Source organism: Strix uralensis, chromosome 4 (assembly GCF_047716275.1).
Source record: "Strix uralensis isolate ZFMK-TIS-50842 chromosome 4, bStrUra1, whole genome shotgun sequence".
Lineage (NCBI taxonomy): Eukaryota > Metazoa > Chordata > Aves > Strigiformes > Strigidae > Strix > Strix uralensis.
The window spans coordinates 120,615,267-120,635,837 of record NC_133975.1 but is presented as its reverse complement, the minus strand read 5'-3'; the positions used below and the strand labels follow the sequence as shown (position 1 = coordinate 120,635,837).

The 20,571-nt window shown below is 38.9% G+C and overlaps 1 protein-coding gene across 2 annotated transcripts in view; it reads right to left on the bottom strand.

The window, feature by feature from the left end:
* The window catches only part of PPP2R5C (protein phosphatase 2 regulatory subunit B'gamma), an 85,344-nt gene extending 81,180 nt beyond the window's left edge, over positions 1-4,164 (bottom strand). For both annotated transcript variants that reach the window (XM_074868791.1, XM_074868792.1), the window contains exons 1-2: positions 4,042-4,164; positions 2,333-2,398 (exon numbers count right to left, since the gene is read on the bottom strand). In XM_074868791.1, the coding sequence (XP_074724892.1) occupies positions 2,333-2,398; positions 4,042-4,068 (93 nt within the window). In that variant the 5' untranslated portion in view covers positions 4,069-4,164. The remainder of the gene's footprint in view (positions 1-2,332; positions 2,399-4,041) is intronic.
* Positions 4,165-20,571: the final 16,407 nt, after the last annotated feature.

Sequence of the window (20,571 nt, the reverse complement as noted above, 5' to 3'; positions counted from 1 at the left end):
CATGGGCATCCTGACCCAGCATATGAGGAATCATTTCAATCCCTTTCTGAACTTGCTGTACAGCTTCACTCAACTGAAATCTCATTTCCCTTACTGCAAGACAGGAAAAACACTTGTTCATTTTTGTAAATATTAGGATCTGTTGTACTTTTTTATCTATAGAAGTCCAAGGCATCATGAATTTAGTTAAGTGATATAAAAGTGTCTATAAATAAAGTATTTGTGGGCTGCTGCTGCTTGTGTTGTCCCTGTTCTTTGAATAGCAGGCAGCTTCTAGTCTTTACAGTCTGCCATTTACATTAAATTCATTTGCATTAAATGCATATGCATTAAATGCATTTTGAGAAAAACATTTAAATGAACCAGCATATTTCCAAATCTACTCATAGTCTAGAAGAGGATTTTTAAAAAGCCATGTTAAAACACACGTACAAGGAAACATGAAGACAACCTTCTTCAAAGAAAAAAAAAAATCCTATAAGTGTATTAACAGTGTGTTCTAGAATATTTTTATATTTACTAATCTTCACTAGGTTAACAAATAGCTCATATAAGCACCAGCTAACATACATCACGATTACAGCCAGCCACATTAGAATGCAAGTCTACGTTACTATTTGTGTGCAATTACTCTATTAATTAAATTAATGAGTCAAGCACTGAGGTGTTCAAAATTGTATGGAGACTAAATAATGCCCACTGGGAATGGCAATCATACTGTATGTGCCAGTCACTTTCCCAGTCCCTTTCCCATTCTGCATCTCCTTTCATATGATTAAGCATCATAGATAACATAAGTAAACTGTACTTTTCCTTGGGAATTCTACCTGGAAGGACAACTGAAGAAGAAGAATACATGAACACTACAACATATTCTCCTACTGAGATTCATCTCTCTCATATTTTAAGTTAAAAAAAGCTTGATCTGCAAACACAGAAAGAAATTACAAACAAAACTGCATACACACTTTCAGTTAATGTTTAAAGCTCTCCACTGATTAACTATAGAAGCTTTACACTCCATCCTGAAGTATGAAGGAATAAGAAAATCAGTTTTGGTCTCAGCAGCTTGTTATCCAGAAGCTTGAGAAACTAAGCAAAGATGCTGATAACGATCAGCCTTTCAATTGCACAAGAACTAAAATTACAAGTAATACTCATTTTTAACATCACAGCAATATACTGTAAAGACAGAACATACCACAATAAAGTACATCTACTTACACCATTACCTACACTGATACATTCCTTATTTCATCTTATGAGCTTTCCTAGTAGGTAAGATCCCTCCTAGTAGCTAGGTACCCTCCACCAAAACGCAATCACTCCAGAATAGTACTTTTACAAGTAGTTTACAAGTTTTAACGATCTTATTAATTTATGACAGTAGCATGCAGCTTTCTGCACAACAAACAAATGAGAACTCATTGAAGTGCATCAGAAAGAGTACAGTAAATATTCCCACCTACCTACCCCAACAGTCATTTCAGGGAAGGAAAAATGGTAAAGCTGGATGAGTATTTTGTTCTCAAACATTACCTTTCAGTATCAAGACATGTAGTTTAGAGGCTGGAATACTAAGCTTTTCAGTGTAGCATTTACATTCAGGCTGGTATTAAAGGAAATTTCAGAATCCACCTAAACAGTGGATTTTCAAATGAAGCAAATCTATTAATTCTGAGTTTCTGGATTCATGTGGGAAAGGGAGGGAACAATGACTTAATTGACCCCTTTCAAGTCACTGCACTTTGCTGGTGGGCAAAACAGAGAGCAATGCAAAAGGAAAAAAGGAAAAAAAAAAATCAGCATCAACAACAGAATATTCAGTTCAAAAATTGAACACTCCATTGTATACCTATAAAAAGAAATCACACAATAAAACAACTGGCAGCCTTGAATTAAGCCTAAGGTCTCCTGACAATATAACAGGCTACTGACACTTAACTGACATGCCAACAGTTTGAGAGAAGAGAGTTCTGGGAATTACAGAGAATGATAAAAACTGCAATCAGCAACTAGAAGACAAGCCCAAAACCTCATGATAAGTCTAGAAAATAAGACAGATGTACACCTCATAATCAAAAGGGAAATAAGTGAATATTTAAGACTGTAGCAAGCAAGCATTTATTTACTCTAAATAAAATTAACTTCCTCAAAAGCATCTTCTCTTAAGTCTTAAAAACATTTTTTGTCAAATACCAGGGCAGTAGTTCCACAGCCACTTTCCCTCAAAGCCACATGTCACGTCAAAATTGTAACAATCTAGAAAAACTAAAACACTCTTTAGTAGTCATTTGCCTGTGAAAAAAATACATATTTTAGTAATATTTACCTCATGTTCTTGGTTATCTTGTCCATCTTTGCCACTTTTTCCACTCTTGACTGATTTTGCAGGTTCCTTAAAAAAAAAAGTTTGCAGTCTCAGTTACTTTGAAAAGAGACCTAGATAGATTTTCAAGTCAAGAAATTAGGGGGTTTTTGACACTAAGAATATTGACAGGACAAAAATGATACTGTTTTATTGGAAAATCTTAATACTGAACTATCAGTCTCTACAAAGCTGCTTTAAACATTTTTCATCTGCAGAAAGGTTTTGGAATTTTATTTATGCCTCAAAATTCACCCATAAAGTATATCAAGATAAGCTTTCATGTAGGCAAGCCGGCCGGGACAAAGAATGTAAGTGATTTGAACCATGTCTAAGAATTTACCCTTACAATCTTCGGTTTTTAGCTTCAGGAATATTTATAGTTAGTTTAGCTTTGAGACTAGTATCAGTGCAGTATGCATTTTACACCTCGTTATTTTGTCTGTTCTAGGGTCTACAAAGTCTAGTATTAGAAGCAGGCCCACAAGTCAGATTTCTCCCTCCCAGCATTGTACTTAACATATTTTTGAGATTTGTTATTCTCAGAAAAGTAAAGAAAAGTTTGAATGTTTTTAATACCAAAGGTGGCAAGGCTATTGGGAAAAAGTTAAAACAAACAAAACCCCACAAACCACAACATCCAACCTCCCTACATCTAATTTTAAAACTATGTTGAAAAGCTAAAAACAAGAAGAAGTCAACCAAACCGAAAAGGTCTAGACGGATAGCAGCTGGATGAGGCAGACTGTATATTTCACTGTTTCTGACTTCCACTCATATGGCTAATTGCTTATCACATAAAATAAAGTGCAATCCAGTTAACTTTCTGTTGGATTTATAAGTTTTCTGCGCCCATTACTTGTGCAAGACCCCTTCGTGGCTGCCAGACAAATCACTCCCAGGAGTGCCATGGAAAACCGATGCAAAGCGGGGCCAAAGCTAGATTCTCTCCCACTGTCAGGAAAAGGGGGTGAAAATATTTCGAGTGGCGACTAGTGCTCCTTGAGTGCTTATGGTGAAACCCCCAAGCACAACTTCAACTGTAGCCAGAGCCACGCAGCAGGGAAACTTCCTGGGACAGGGACCTTCCCGGGCAAGGACTGATCCCTCCCCAGCCCTGCCGTGCCGCCATGAAAAACACCCCTTCCTGCTCCCCCAACACACCCGGGCCGGCCCCGAAGAGACACCCCCTCCCAGCTCACCCTTCCGCCAGGCACGGCTGAGGACACGTTTCCCATCCCCTCCCTCCAGCACTCCCCCGCACGCCAAAACCACGGCCTCCCTCCCTCCCTCCCTCCGGCTGCCCCCAACTCCGCGCCCGCCCACCGCGGGCTCCGCGCCCCCGCTTCGGCGGGGCGGACCCCCGGGGCCCGGCGAGACGATACCAGGACCCCCCCCCGGACTAGGCCCCACCGGGAGCTGCCCCCTCCCCAGTCCCCGGCTCCCGGGGGAAGGAATGGGGCCAGCATACAGCGGGGAGGGAAGGGGGCTACCCCTCGCCCGCCTCTCCCCAGCGGCGGGGAGCGCCCCGCCAGCCACCTCGGCGTCAGGCTCCGCTCGCCGCTGCCGCCCCCCACCGCGTTCTGCCCCAGGCCCCTCCTCCCCGCGGGGCCTGCGCCCCACAGCCTCCCCACGGGGCGCGGGCTCCCCCCCCCACGACTCCACCGACTCACTTTCTCCTTCTTGTTTTTATTCGGCATGGCCGCCCCACGCGCCGCGGTCCGCAGAGGCGCAGCCCCCAGCGGCCCCGCTCCGCGCTGCGCCCGCCCCGCGCTGGCGCTGGCGCTGCCGCTCCCCCCGTCCTCGGCGGCGGCCTCAGCCCTCCCCCCTTCCTCCTCCGCCCCCCGCCCGCGGAGAGCGGGCCGCTGCCTCCCCATTGGCTACCCGCGTCACGTGACCGCCGTTCCGTTACGTCACCTTGTAGGCGGGGCTCGCGGCGGTTTCCCGCCCCTCAGCCCTACTGTCGTGCTCCCGAGCGGTGGCGGCCCCGGCCCCGGGACTCTCCCCGTTCCCCCTGGGCTGTGGGGCGGACCCCGGGCCTCCGGCTACGCCTCGGGGTGGGCCCCGCAGGCTGAGCTGTTCCGCCCCCGCGCCCAACGCCCGCCGCCTATTTGAGGGGAAGCGGTGGGGCGGACTGAGGTGTCCTCAGCGCTCTGGGCCTCCGGTGGGCTCTTCCTCAGCCGGTGGCGCCCTGTGGGATGTGAGAGGTCCCTGCACCCCCAAGCCCGAGTTGCCTACCGGAGCCCGCGCTTGCGTGAGGGGTATGGGCTCCGCTGTTGTGGATGTAGGGAGAGGTGGGACCGCTGTGTGGGGTCCGGGAGCCTGTCTCTGGAGAGCGGCAAATGTTTAAGGAATCAAAAAATAAAATATAGGGCATATCTGAAGCATGCTGGCCCTCTCATACAAATCCAGTGTGGTCATCATCAGTTTGAGGACTTTAATATATGCGTGCAGTGTATGGATAAAGAAAAGGTGAGCTTCACATAGTTACAGTCTGATTTTATAAAAGTATCCCTTACTTGTTTTTAGGTGCAGATGTGTTTGGTTTTGTGATGCCCACCTGTACCAGAGATACTTTTTTCCAAACAAGTCTCTTTTCAATCTCTCAAAGCCAGAATATAAAAATCAGAACAATCTGCTTGGGCAAAAGAAGAAAGGTTCACCTACTTCATCTGGAAAATTTACATACTCTGTTTCTCACATGGCTGGATTAAGCTCCAAATTACTGTTAGCTAAGGAAGAAGCCCAGGAAATATTAATACTCATAATAATGCCAAGACATAAAGCATTTAAAATTTAGGTTGGATGTGCTTATTAAATACTAATTGTATTAGCATTCTGAATTATTGTATTAAATACAGAAAAATATACAGAAAAAAATACCACCATAAAAGTGAAATTGATCTCTTGCCTTACCCAACCTGTGAGTATCAAAGCCAGCGTGAGCAAGCATCTGTGCTCTCATTTTTAGGAACCAGGATTTCTCATAAACCACTTGTGTCTGATGTGATGATACCTAACAGCAGCTTGCAACATTATATTTGAACATTTTGCTTTTGCTGTGGTGAAAGGACAAAGAAACTTTCCCTTTTTCAGACACTGCAAAGAAGCCTACCTACTATGGAGAGCTGCTTCCTCTTGTTTCAGTCCCTTTCCTCCTTCTTAAGTGCTAGAAAACAAATTATGTCTCTTATCCTTTCCCTAATTTTCTCTGGTTTGAGGATTTAGAAATGAGGTGCAGTTATCACTACTGTGCTTCTGTGAAGAGCCAGTCATAAATGAGTTACTACTAATAAATGAGACTTCTGACCAACAGAACAACATGGATTTTGAACAAAATAAGAGAGAGTAAGGGAAAGAAATCTACCTCCATCTGTAGTGTGGAGTTTGATCAGTGTATGAAAGGGTTTGTACAGCTGAGGATAAACTCAAGAGCTTTCAGTTCTTGTTAGGTTTCAGTTTCATAGAAGCTTAAACTACTCTTAATTCCCAGCTGTTGTGTTCCTATCTCCCTCCTCTGCACTGATTCTGGTACTGATTCTGTGGCCATTTAAACCAGTTCATAGAATTGATCACGTGGAAAACTCTGCCCCCAAGGTGATGTGTTGTTTGGCGATTTTTTTTTTTTTTTGCCTTGAACTGGCACATCACCACCTGCTTCTGTAAACACTAGTACTGGCTGAAGGAAGGGGGTGGAAATACGTGGTGGGGGCGGGATGTGACCTCAACAGCCTAGATTTAGATCAGTTTAAGCAGCTTAATGAGTTTCTCATTGGCTCTTGGCCTCCTTTGTGCTTGCTAGTGCTCACAGTTTTTCCAAATAATGGAAAAACTCTGTCAGTATCGTTGTTGCCCAAGTACTTCTGAATAGCAACATCGAAAATTGTCTGTCCTTATTCTGCTGTTAGTTAGGAAACCTTGAATCAGTAAGTCAGACTGAATACAGGTTCAAAAGATGGCACTGACTCAGTTAACATTTAGGAGGTTTTCTTTGTGACCACAGATGTAGAAACTCTTGTGAAAACTTGACTCCCCCTCACCTCACTTGCTGGGGAAAGAGTCTTATTCACCAGTAACAGAAAGCAATTGTGTTTTTCAAGGCCTGCTGTATTATATGAAAAAATCAGTGGGTGGAGGTGGTTTACAAGAAAAATAGTTCCATCTGTATGCTCTATGTCTTCATAAAATATGAGAATAAGACAAGCGACTTACATTTTCATGTGTTGCTGAGATGAAATCTTATTTTTACTACAGTAGTACGTCACTGTGGGCCTAATTATTCTGCTACAGAGTAGGGTTAACTATGTAAATAAGGTGATGTAATATGAGTGTGAATATGACTATATTAGTATTTGCATTAACTTCTGAACATGTTTTGTGCAAACTAGATGTTTTCAAAAACCAGAACAGATTCAGACTAATTAGGCTATCTCTGTAATTAAAAAGGCAATAACTAATGCATGTAGCATAGCTACCAATTTGCATTTTTTTACTGTATTGATTAAATTGTCTAAACTTGCAAAAGTTAAATCACCAAATAATTTCAAGTCTTGTGTAAAACACCTGGATAATATTTAATAGCTTGAAACTGGGCCAAGTGTCCAGCGTGCCAATGAAAGGGGAATATTTGCACAGTACTTTCCAGCCATATTGGATATTCTTTTGTTTGTTTGTTTTGTTTTAATCCTTTACAGCACTTGAGCAGTCATGCTTTGGCCTGAGTTTATTGACCAGGTCACTGTCACTGTGATAGGGATAACATCTTTTCTCCCCAGTTTGATCTTACTGCTTTCCATGCACTCTCTCTAGTTTAATTGGGTGGTATGCCAGTTCAACTTGCTAAAATGGCAGAAAACTAACTGAGCAGGAGGACAGGAGACAATGAGACCTTTTGCTAGCAAGCTGTTAATTTGGCTCAAGTGAAACATTGCAACTGCTCTTGTGGACAAAGTTTCAGAAGCCAGTGAATTGTCATCATTATACATAATTGTCAAACATTGGCAGGCTGTTTCTCAAAACACTTCTTTATTGACTGTAGCAGATCTCTTCTGTTTTCTGGCACTCTGTGTCAGATGTAAAGAGAGAACTGAAAACTGAAGCACCACTGGCAGTAAAGAGGCTGGAATAGATGGGTTGAAATTTAAACAATTTTTCCAAGCTCGTGCGGGCCAAACTACTAGTTAAGGTAACTTTCCTGTCAGGAATAGTGAAACTGCCAGATTATGTCTGAAGGACCTAATTGAGGGAATAAACTACTTCATCAGCGCCTGCAATAGACTGCTTCTATGCAACATAGCTATTAAAGCTGCAAAGCCAGCGTATTCAACTTCACAAAAAGCTTAAACATCTTTCAGAAACCTTCTCCACTTCTCCATCCACAGCATGGATTTATTCTGCCTACTCTGAACTACATTAAATAAATCTTGGGCTATTCTCAATCTTAAATGGTAAGGCTTTAATTCTCCTCAATTCTTTTAATATCCATCAGTGTCGGATGCCCTGCTGTCACGATTTACTGTGTTGTAAAGGTTACAGAATAATTTACTCAAAGCTGTATATAAGTCAGACTCATTTGAGGTAATGAGTAACAGGTCAAATTTTAGAACTTCATGCATGTAAACAACATGATATTTCAGCCCTGTGTGTGACCACATAGTTACAAATGGCATCGCTTAACACAGAAGCAGCAGTGCACATTGAGAACCATAATTAATCCTATGCACATGTAGTAGCATCAGTACTGGATACCTTCTAGCTGTAATATTACTCTATATTTTTATAAAATTTGGACGGGTAAAAAATGAAAAAAATGCTCATATATGATTAATTATACTATCTAAATCTCAGCCTTAAGACTTCAGTGACTATGTGGAAGTACTGCATTGAAATACAGATTTCTTTAAGTTTTGTCTGTTCTTAAAAATTTTTATTCTCTTTCTCACCTCTTAAGTTTAAAAAATTTGTAAGATTTCATTTTGAATGTAGTGAATAGCATCAGTTATTTAGGCAATTATAGCGCTATAGAAAATGTTTGTTAGGAGGTTTTTAATTTTTGTTAAAAATTCAGGATTCTCTTTCCTTCAGGTAAGTAGTAAAAACTCTTGTTAAGCCTCCTCTTCACTAGGCTCACAGAAGTTTATTGGCAAAACCAGAAGTCACCTTGCTTATGACTCTTCTGTTGGTGGCAGCAAGAGTGGGGCTGCTCCATGAGAGAGAAAGAGCTGGTAGCAGAGCGTGGCTACAGCAAAGGCAAAGCCTTTCTGCCAAGGGTACCGTCCCAGTGGGTCAGGAGGGTGATAGTCACCAGTCTGAGACAAGGCAAGGTGACAAATTAGGGGTCTGGCCAAGAAGTCCACTCAGGAATAACAGGAGACAGGGCCAAGGGCAAGAATGGAGCCAAGACTACCTATAATGCAAGTCCAAGCTTACAGGAGACAAGCCCCGAGAGAGGATTACTTATAACATAGGTCTAAGGTTCACCCAGGAGAACGAGGCCAGAGACAAGACTAGCTACAATGTACGCCTGAGGTCCATCTAGGAAGTTTGGTCAATAAGTCATGCTGAAAGGAAGGAACAGGGCTGGATACAGATACAACTCTGACAGAGCAGGCCAGGTTTGGGTGCCCAGGCCAGAGCTTAAATGGAGCTCCTGGACCAGTTGGAAATGTCACATATAGCTGTTAACTGGCCTGGTATTAGACATTGTCAGTAGCTATTACCCATACTCACTACACATTGGTTCTGAATATCTGTTTGAGCCAACTTAATTTTAAAATAAATGTGAAAAACATAGATAATGAGGATGGAGAACTCATGCAGAAAGTTTCCCAGGCATTGTACTGGTTTTGGCTGGGATAGTGTTACATTTCTTCATAGTACCTTGTATGGGGCTAGCTATGTTTTGGATTTGTGGTGCAAACAGTGTTACTAACATAAGGATGTTTTAGTTCTTGCTGAGCAGTGCTTACACAGCCTCAAGGCCTTTTCTGCTCCTCATTCACCCCACCAGCGAGTAGGCTGGGGGTGCACAAGAAGTTGGGAGGGGACACAGCTGGGACAGCTGACCTCAACGGACTAAAGGGATGTCCCATACCATGTCACATCATGCTCAGCAATAAAACTGGATAGAGGGGTGGGGAGTTTGACTGGGGCTGCCATTGCTTGGGGACTGGCTGGGCATTGGTTGGCTGATGGTGAACAATTGTTTGGGGTTTTTTGCATCACTTGTTTTTATTTTTTTTCCCCTCCTTTGTTGTGTTTGGTTGTTTCGGGTTTTTTTTCCTTTTTTTTTTTTTTCTAAATTATTATTAAACTGTCTTTATCTCATCCTATGAAATTTCGCACTTCTACCTTTTCAATCTTCTCCATCCCACTGGGGGTAAGTGAGCGAGCTGCTGTGTGGTGCTTAGCTGCCTACTGGGGTTAAACCATGACAGGCATCATTACTGAGATTCAATAATATTCTAATAATAGTTAATGATACTTAAAACATTTTACCTGTTTGTGGTCACAGTTTGCACAGTGATTATTAAAATGACCTACATGTGGGAATTTGGATGATGAGCTAAAGTAAAACACAGGCTATTAAGCCAGATGAACCGTTTGTCTTATCCAAAATGGCAATTCTTATGAAAAGTTCATGCACTTGTGTGCAGGTACCCAAATGCCATAGAGATAGGAATTACAAGAAAGATAACATGAAAACACTGTACAAACCACTTGATGTCCTTCTGCCTCACTGAAGCAAATAAAAAGATCATAAAAGCAAGACTTTGCTACATGTCATGTAGTTGGATCTTTCCAGGAAAATAAATTCAAAGAAGTACAACTCTGCTGGTAACATACATGAGATTAGGATGTCTGCTTTTATGTTTCCACTATTTTTTGTGGTTTTATTTTTGTAGTTATAATGACTTGAGAGATACTTTAAAATATGTTATAATAGTCTGTTTAAAATTTATTGGATGTGCCTAACATTCAGAAGGTATAAGGGACAAGTTAATTTTTGATAGCTCATCTCTTTTTTGTATACAAATTGAGTATTATTATGGTGTGCTTTGGTGCAATTTTTAGCAGTCTTTGTTGATTCCAGGTTTTTGCTGCATTAAGTGCAATGTTTCTATTCACGTACTACCATTCCGTCTTCCCACATGATATCAAAGGGAAGATTAATTTTGTATCAGATGAGTGAGACTAGTAACATAAAGGTGACTGCAGCTAAGACTCCTACATTTTCATTTTTATCATATTTAAGTTGGTATTTATAGAATGAATGAAGAGATCCAATTAATTGTACCTCCTGTTGATGCCATACAAGATTTTCTCTTTCAACACTTCATAATTTTTTCTGCCTTTTTTAGGATTTGTCATAGCTAATATAGCTATATATTTTTATCTCAGTGTGGGAAGAGTTGAAAGACATACTCAGGAGGCATACTCAGGACTTAACCCTGCAAGTACCATGAGTTTGTAGATGCATGAGGGTCTGCTTCTGAGTATGCTCAGAAGTGTCCCCCTTCTCAGATGATGCATATGCCAGATTTCTGATCTGCTTCAGGAGCCATCCATGCTTCCTGGTCAGAAAGCAAGGAGTAGCTTCCATCAACGGAGCTTTTGGCTTGCTCCCCCAAAGGGCAGGCTGCCTGCATCTATGCTCTGCAGTGTTTGGAGGGACCCTGTAGTCTTCTGTAGGCCTTTCCACAGCCTTTTTACATACACAGCACAAATATCACTCCTCTGCTGCACTCACATCCTGTGCTCAGTTCTTACTGCGTACCTTAAGATGGATAGTTTGTTTTTAAGTATTGTTGCCTGGGGCTACACCGAAATCTCTCTGCATCAAGCTGCCCTACAACATCTCTTTTGCTAGTCAGGGTGATCCCTGCAGTCAAGGTTCTCCTTTCTTCAAGAGCTGTGATAGTCTAGAGTCCTCTGCCACGCTGCCTTCCTCTCAGCACCTTGAAGTCTATCTCTGCATGTGAGACATCTGAACAATTTTGAAAGGTTCTTTTATAATACCCTTTTTTGTTTGTCCAAGATAAAAAGAGAAGTGCTTCAGCATACCACTTACCTGCTACTATAGCATGTTACCAGAGGCATGTTACAGGGCATGCCAGGCAAAAGACTTGCAAGGATGATGTTGGAGGATTGGACCAAGTTGAGGGAGACTTGGTACTCAAACTGTTTCCTAGAGCTATCTAGCTACCGAATGGCTTCTAGGTTTTGTCTGAGAGAAAGCCTTGTTATTTTGCTTCAAAGGGTATTTCAGGAATAATCAAGCATGTGCACAGGGTGAATGCTAATGAAGGGGACTTTGGAGCAAAACAGATGATGATTCAAATTGATACTATGGGTGCACTCAAAACCTCCTGATGTGTTGTATTGTGAGCCTTGGTCTGTAATTCAGCTGTAGATTCCACTGGATGGCAAAACTCCCGAGTCCATCATTTTAGATTCAGTATTTCAACATAAGAGTTATAAGCCTTTGTCAACTTCAGCAAACCAGAATATTTTCGCTTAGTCACATTTTAGAAGGTGTCAGCTCCAATTTTACTGAAGGTTTTAAAAAATCAGATGCTCTGAAAGAATTTAGACTGAGCAATTAAACATTGGCAAAGTTTATAAGCATTTCAAACTAGAACCTTATAATAGGAAGTGTTAGCCAAGCTTAGCTACAGATTTCTCTTCCATCTGTATTTATAACGTGCTGTGTACTGACTGTCTGACATGCCTGTGCAGACATTGCCCCAAAGGTAACTTTGTCTGCCTCTTGTGTTCAGTATTTATTTTAACAATTCTGCATAGATATGAGTTGTATTTACATTTGTATCATCATTTCTTAGGCATGTTAGGATTTCTTTTGAACACCGGGCAGGTGAATAAAAGAACTGAGACAATAACATGGGGAGACAATTACCAAGAAGTCAAAAAACAAGGCCTTTGACACAGATTTTTTGCCCGCATGCCTTCCACAGAAGCATGACACGTAATCTTTATACTTGATACATTCCCTTTGAAAAGAAGTTAACTTTTTTTTTTTTTTAACTTTATGCTCTTTTTTGCTGTCCACAGTTTTTTCCTGTCCATGAAAATGGCATTTATTGAAGTGGGCAGAGCTGATTAATCACAACTGTTCTTACAGATTTTAATTTCCACAAAACAGCTCGTGTCTCCAACATGCTGTATGTCTCTGCTTTTGCTTTTATTGCTATCCTACAAGTTTCTTTCCAACTTTATCAGAAGACTCTCTTCATACATTTACTGGCTGTTTAGAGAAGTGTTCCATATCCAAGTAACATTGATTCAAGAACCAGTTGTGAGAGCTGTTTTTCCCTTCCTTTCACAGGGGCTGCCCTTTGCCTATCTTGTATTTTTTTTATTTGTAGAATAAATGCCCAGATTACTTCATGGACTCCTTTATTTTTGTTTCAGAGAAAGACTTAGCAGGCATTTGAACTAAAGTTAACTGCTTTTCAATATAAATTGAAGTGGAAAGTCCCTGTTATTAGGATATAAAAGAAGCAGTCTGGTAACTGCCCCTCCATGATTCCAATGGCACTTTAAATTTAAATTTAAAGCTTCTTTCATGTATGTAAAGAGGATAATGGTACTAAGGTAAATAAAGTGTGTAAATAAATGAGATATGATGTGTAAAATATATGTAAGACATATAAATAAAGGATTCTTTACATACATTTATGTAGAAATCCTATTTCTCACCCCAAGTTAAATGGATTTTTGCAACTTGCTTTACTAAATTGGATTTGAATTTTAGTTCTGCTAAATATGTTAAGACATTTTAATATTTATCTAAAATGTTAGAAACTAGAAGAACTAATAGCTATTCTTTTAAGATTTTTTTTTTTTTAATTTACTTGTATTGTGGTACCAACCAGAGATTTTAACTCAGGACTGAAGTATCATGGCACTGTATATGAAATGCTTGTAAGGAAATGTCCTTTTCACAGAAAGGTCTCATTTTGCTATGTATTCCCCTAACGGTATGCTTCATAAATAATATTCGGTTAAATGCTAAATTAGCTATATGCATAAGTTGTGGGCTTGAAGCCAGAATGTGAAGAAAATGATCAAAAGCTGTACAATTAAAATGAAAATTTACTAGGTATATGTTAATTATGAGATGCAAAGGCTCAGTAGTCACTCAGATGACTGTTCAAGCTTTGTGCATTTCCAGGCTGCTCAGCTGTTTATAGGTCCTGTGTCATTTGGTCTGAAGAGATAAAGTTGATCATTTATGATGTTGACCATTGCATTCTTGTGCATGCTGTTGTCTGCAGAAGCTGGTATACTATATCCAGCTAGCCTAACAGGCTGTTGTAGGCTTGAGTGGACCTTGGATGTATGTGGTATAGCAGATATATTCAAGAGCCTCTTAGCCAACTTTTTGATTATTCTGTAAATGTGACAGAGGGAGTGGGGTTTTGTGAGGTGGCGGTTCAGTTGCTTTGTGTTTAAAAGGTCTTTTTATAGTCTAAGATTAATTGCTACTAGTAAACACTGATGGCTAACAAAAATGTCTTAGAGAAAGCCTGGGGGAATACTCTGTGGGCTTGGCAAAGGACTGGGATTTGGAAGATCTGGATTCTATTCTTAATTTGACCATTGATTTTCAGTGTGATTTTGGCAAGTTAATCTTTGTGTTTCTGTTTCTTTTTCACATCTTCTATCTCACTTGTCTATCTTTACTGCACTTTGTCTTTACAGTGCCTAGAATAAGGGGGGAAGCAATCTTGACTGCGATTCTAATAACAGTGATAAAAAATAATATTAAATACAAAATAAGTTTCAATCATTATATTGAAATATGATTGTAATGGGTTTTATAGGTATACGGTGATACAGATTGAAGTTACGTGTTCAACCATCTTTAACCTAGAATCCTGTCAGAGAGCTGTCTTTAGCATTTGTCTTCATGTGCTGTACCGAGCTGAGAGAAGTTAGACTTGAAGATAATGTCCATGGATGTCAAGAAGGTAATATAGTTGTATTTGTAACAATTGTGACTCAACAATTCTGTGACCTACAGCTACATGTCTGCAGCTCTTTTGCGTGTGTAATTCCCTTTCATGCCTGATACATTTTCAAAACATTCTCACTAAAAACACTTTCATATGATACTGACCTTATGTTTGAAAATGACTGGTTAATTATTCCTCAGGTGGCCATTGCTAGGCTTACTCCAAATATACAATGATGGTATTTTTCTTTTTAAAGGAAAAATGCTTCTACATTATGATCAATTTTGCTGTCAGATTCCAGGTGATATAGGCAGCCTTTGGGTCTGGTTTGAAATCCTACTAATTTCAGTTGAGTTCCATGGAAACGTATGTGTGGTTCTGTCCAGTAAACATGAAAAAACCCTCTAATAAATTAAAAGCTCATGGAGACCACTGAGCATGGTAAGTTTTACTGAGAACAGTAGCTGCCAGCCTTCTCTAGGCTTCCTGCAAAAGGAGCTACAATCACTTGATTTTTATCAATTTATTAATGCTTTTTTGACAATACAGATATTTTACACTCATATTGTATGTTTGTATCACTACTGAAAATTCTTGTGCCTTGAGCGTACAGAAGAAGAACACATCATGTCCTTCACACCAAGCTCTGTGAAAGCAATAGTCTGTCTCATTACATTATTTTTTCTGTTCATCTCAGGTTGATTTTCTTCATTTTTTTTTTTTTTTTGTTTAAAAGTTAATTTAGTAATTTCAAAAAATGCCTCATAGAAACCGACCACTGAACAAATGTGATATGTGCTAAGTCCATTGTCCTACTTTCAAATTTGTTTTGAAGGGCCGAACCTGTAGACATAAAAGGATAACCAAGTCTTCTGGCCTACTCAACCCTGAGTTTCAAAACAGCATACCAGTTTTGTTAACCAGATTGTACAGGAAAAGCTAGGCTTAGGCCAGTTATTACATATTGGCTATTGAATATGTGTCAAATAGTAACTTTCAGTTACGATCAACATGAGGCAGATCTGAAGCAGTTACTTTGCGATGAAAAGCTGTGTATCCCATTACCAGTCACTTGAGCCGTTCAGTGTCCATCTGCCGATTTGAGAACATCATTAATAATGTATTCATGGATTGTGCTCTAGCTTTTATGTTGCTATTAGTTCTTCCAACATGAGCTATGTCAGCATCATTTAGCTTCTGAGTTCTAACATCTCCTTAGTAGCCATGGCAAGTTGCTTGGTATTTTCTGTTTTAGGGGATAAAAGGAATTAAAACATATGAAGTGACATTAAAATTGATCCATGAGTATGAGGTTGTCCAGTTTTTGCATAAGAATCTATACTGTATTAATATGTTTTATCACTGCTGCAGAATACTTTTGCAAAAGAGGGAGTCTAACTTGTTCATTACACTAACACAACTACACTAATCTAGTACTTGATAATATAAATCACTTCATGTTATGAAATGAGTAAGATAATGTCTTGGACTTAGGGAGGTGAATGCTGATATAAATTGGTGAAGCTCTATCAAAGTCAGTGGAACTGTCAATGCCAGAAAAATGGCCAAACATATCTAGAGAATTTTGTTTGGTTTGGACAGTGTCTTAATGTTTTTAATTAATAGTTCCACCAGGCACAATAAAATTATTGCATTAGAACTTAAGTCATCAAACCCATAATTTATAGTCTTATCATTTGGGGGGGTTGTTTTGTTTTTAAATTGCTGAACAATATGATCTGAAAAGTTGTTAGAATTAAGGCCTGCAGCCAGAACAACACAGTATTAGCTGTTAAGTTCTTAATGTCTCTGAAAGTCTTGCTCTTTTGAAGTATTGACCTTTTTTTTTCCTTAGAATAGGCAGTTTGTATACACTGGGAAGGTAATTATGTGCCTGGGAGAAAATGGCATACAGATATAGTCCTTGATCCAAGACATTTACAAAATAAAAGTTCTTTTTAATCTATGATTTTTTTTTTTTTTTTTTTTTTTTTAATATCAGTTAGTATCCCTGGCCAAAACACCTAAAGGCTTGGCTGTTTATCTCTCTGCAGTTTTCATGCCTTTGTGGCTTCAAGATTGTATTACTGCAGTACACAGGGACCGAGGAGCTATAGCTATGGCAACCAATGCCTGATGGGTAACTGACAGCATGAATTACAGGCTCTCTAAGGATTTGCTTCAGACTGGTCTCCCTGCTGGTTTGACTGATCATTTTTTTTTTGACCTTCAGGACCAGGACCAGCATCAAGGCCTTTTCCAAAAGTTCTAGTATTCATCCTTCTGTAAGCAACTCTAAAGAGTTTGTATAGATAATCAAGTACAGATGGATCTTAAACTGGTTTAGGAGGGGTTTTTTGCAGTCATACGTACTGTAATTCTTCAAGTGAGAAAAACTCTGTCTCATTTTTGTCAGTATCAGTATTGCTACATCTATTGTAGCACTTTTACCAACACAACTATCTCATTCAGAAGGGTATATTTCACAACCCTGACTGACTTAGAGGTGTACGTAAATCCTGAGGTCAAACTCAACCTCAGATATAACCTTTGTGTTAAAGATGAGATAGGGAATAAGGTGGGATATGAAATGTTCTTATTTTTATTCTTTAGGTTGTGCAAAGAATGTCTGAATTAGGAAAACCAGTTGCAGCCCTGACATTAAAAATCCAGGTCCTCCATAGTCATTGGGAATTGGAGTAGATATTTCATAGCAGTACCACAAAAGCGAAGAGATTGAAAAGTGAAATATAGGAGAAAATAATTTGTGTTCTAGCTTTTCTTAATACCTCTGCAACTTGCTGCTTAAATTTTAAGAAAAATTAGACTCATGCTCCTGATTAATGTGTGAGTGATCATGCTTCAGAATGTAGAAATTTAGTTTTAGGTCTCCTTATCCAAAAACAAAGACTTAATACTGGTTAAAAATATTTCATAGATCAGAGTTTAATATCTCTGTTGACAATGTATTTGGACTTCTTTTTAAGAAAGCCGTTGGCCATTTCTGTAAAGATCATCGCCAGCAGTTATCTATTTACAGTTGCTTAATAATGTACATTTAAAAACAAAACTGAATATCCCTGGACATTTATGCCTTCAGTCAAGTATCTTGTTAGTGCAGATGTAATAATATTATGTAATAATAATAACAATGACTTAATTGAGTAATCCAGGACACATGTTCTGACATTATAACAGCTATTTAATTGCATATAAAGGTTTCAGAGAAAATGAAATTAATTTGTAAGAATACGAGAACTACAACTTAAAACAAGTTTCAGCAGTCATAGGAAAAAAAACCCCAACCTTACCTGAATGAAGCACTTCATAGTAGAGAAGATCTGATAGATTTTATGGATTTCTTTAGAGTGTGGAAGTCACATGCAGAATTGTGTTGCTTAAATAGTGTCTGCAATCAGTAAACTGTAATGCTTGATTATTAACATATGTTGCTACAAAAATCTACTAAATTACTAAAACAGGAGGAAAGTACATTTACAAAAACAACCACAGTAAGGTGATTTTATCTCTACAAATGTAAGGCATAAAGAAGCAGTTCACAAGGAAAAATCTCTGTAAAATGTTATTGGAGTTTGCTGGATTCAAAATTACTCGGATTCACTTAAATTAAGATGACCTAATGAAATTTAATAAAGCTATAATCCTAACTGAACTTAAATCACTCTGTTTGGAAGACTCATATAATGCTTCAGTTGTGGAGTGGCAAAGCTGAATAATTTGGTCTTCTTTTTTTTGGTAACTACTAGTTACTTTTTCTAGTGACTGCTTTCACTACAGAGAACAAACTTCCAGCAATGGTTAGGGGAGTTCACAAGATTCAGTGTTGCCTGATGTTATTGATGAACTGATAGCTAAGAAGAGATAAAGAATTATTTACGTGGTGATTTTTGCACAGGAGCATAGATGAAGTGTGCCAAGTGTATGTGTTTATAACTAAAGAAAAAAAATTCCAAGAAAGGTGACAGATTTTTTCTTAATTATTAATAGCTTTTGTATATACCTAGTTCAGATCCATTTTCCTAAAAATGTCATATTACTATTACTAATAACATGAGTAGACCAGTCTAAGGCAATGCCATTTTCCCAGTTTGTACTAATACTGCTAAGATTGTAAATGAGTAGAGATTTTTGCCTTGCAACAGTTTAGGATTGTAAAAGAATTATAAATATGTAGGAAACGTGGAATATGCCTGAAGAGATAATCCAGGATAACCTATTGCTCTTGTCAAGGTTTTTTTTCCCTAAATAATCTATGACAAGCATATTTAAATTTACTGAAAAACATTTGGTAAAGAAGGTTTTACAGCCTTCTTAAGTGGGTCTGTTACTTTTCTTCCCATCCACTGCAGAATTATTGCAATGTATGTTCTAATTCTTCTCAGTGTAAGATTTAATGAACATTTCCTGTGCTTATTCCAGTCCTCCTTTTAGTGGATACATTGAGAAGTAGATGGTCATCTTTTTATAACTACCTTTCATGTATCAAGAGAATTATCAAGTCCTGCACTCTTTCAGATTCTTCACCTCTCTCATGGGTCTCGTTTTCTAAGCCACTTTTACTGTTAGTTTTCTTTTCTGGATGGAGGTCTTCTATAAATACCAACAATTGCTAAACCTATTGACTTTTTGAATTAACGCAATACAAAATAACTGAGTAAATACATTAATTTAAGTATTGTCATGTTAGTAATATAAACATGTGTTGTGAACACATAATAGACGTTAAAGAAAAAAGCTCTCTAGTTCTGAACAGTATAATGTCCAGTGTGTTGAGCATAGGTCTAAATGAGTTGACTCTGTTCCAATGTAGATTTCAGTTGCTGAAAACAAGTGTGTAAAATCTCTTCTGGCCTTCTATTGAAGAAGAATGTCCACATCATCACCAGGCTAAATTTAGATTTTGATTTTTTTTCCCAGAAATTAGAATTTTTATTCTGAACATGGAGAAGGAGAAACTTACAGCTGTACTGCATCAGGTAGAGCTGCAGGGGATGACCGGGACAGTTTCTCCTCCTTTCCTTTCTTATTCCTGATGACAGCAATTTACTATGGCTTTTCATTTGATACAGTGTACTCAAACTTGTGCAAGTTTTTTTTTTCTAAGTTCTGTCTGCATGTTTTAATTGAAGTTTAATTGAAGCTGATTTATCTCTGCTTTGCCAGAATGAAGGTGTAAGCAACATATTACAGGAGTAAGTTTCTTATTCCCTGTTACTGCCACAAGTGAGTATACCTGAGCTTGGCCTGATCCAGTTCCTAGTCCTCAGTAGACTGTCAGTCAATTTTCAGCTCTGATACCTGTAACTCTCTCTAATAGCTTCACTTCTCACCAAGCAAATGAAATTATTTTAATACTATAACAAAATGGGAACATTCTAAAATGAGCAAAACAAAGCTTATTAGCGCAGAATCCCACAGGCATTTCATCCACATGTATGTTGAACCTTCTGGGGAGGTAGGCTTCTTCAAGAGCACTTTTTTATTGTATATGACACCTGTCAAAAGGATCTATACCTGCTTTTGGAGTAAATATGTAATTAGTTTTTAAACTCAATAAAAAATGAATTCCATCTGATTACTGTATTAGCTACAGCAGACACGTATGGATTTTTAAGCAGAGAAGCACTTTTTCTAGACTCTGATTACAGAGCAGTTTAGTTTGAAGCAGCTTTGGTTCCAGACATCGCCAGGGCAGTGTATTCCTGCTCTTTGTGCTGAGCACTACCTGATTGAACATAGCGAGTCACTTTAGTGAGCTAAAATGGCAGAAAACTTACTAAAGCAGTGCTAAAAGGATCAGTGCAGAGCAAGAGAGAACGCAGGACAAGAGTGTGGAGATGTGGCAGCAAATAGACCAGGTTAGGCTGCCATGATCTGCATCACATTTCACAGACATGTCAGCAATAGATCATGTATTTACAGCACTACTACAATAAAATTTAGTTTTCTGCTGTATGTCAGACCACTGCATGAGAGCTATCTCCTCCCAAGAGATTCCCAGGTAGCACATGCAGCCTGAGGTAAATTCATTTCACTTACTTGAAAACAAATAGCATATTAAATATGGTTACTAAATACAAACGAATAAGCAATTATGTCATGTGATTTTTCTGTCTAATTTTTATTAAAAAAAAGGCTTCAGAGTTTGTCAGGCAAAAAATTCCTTGATTGAAATATATATGTTCTTTTTTTTTTTTTTTTTTT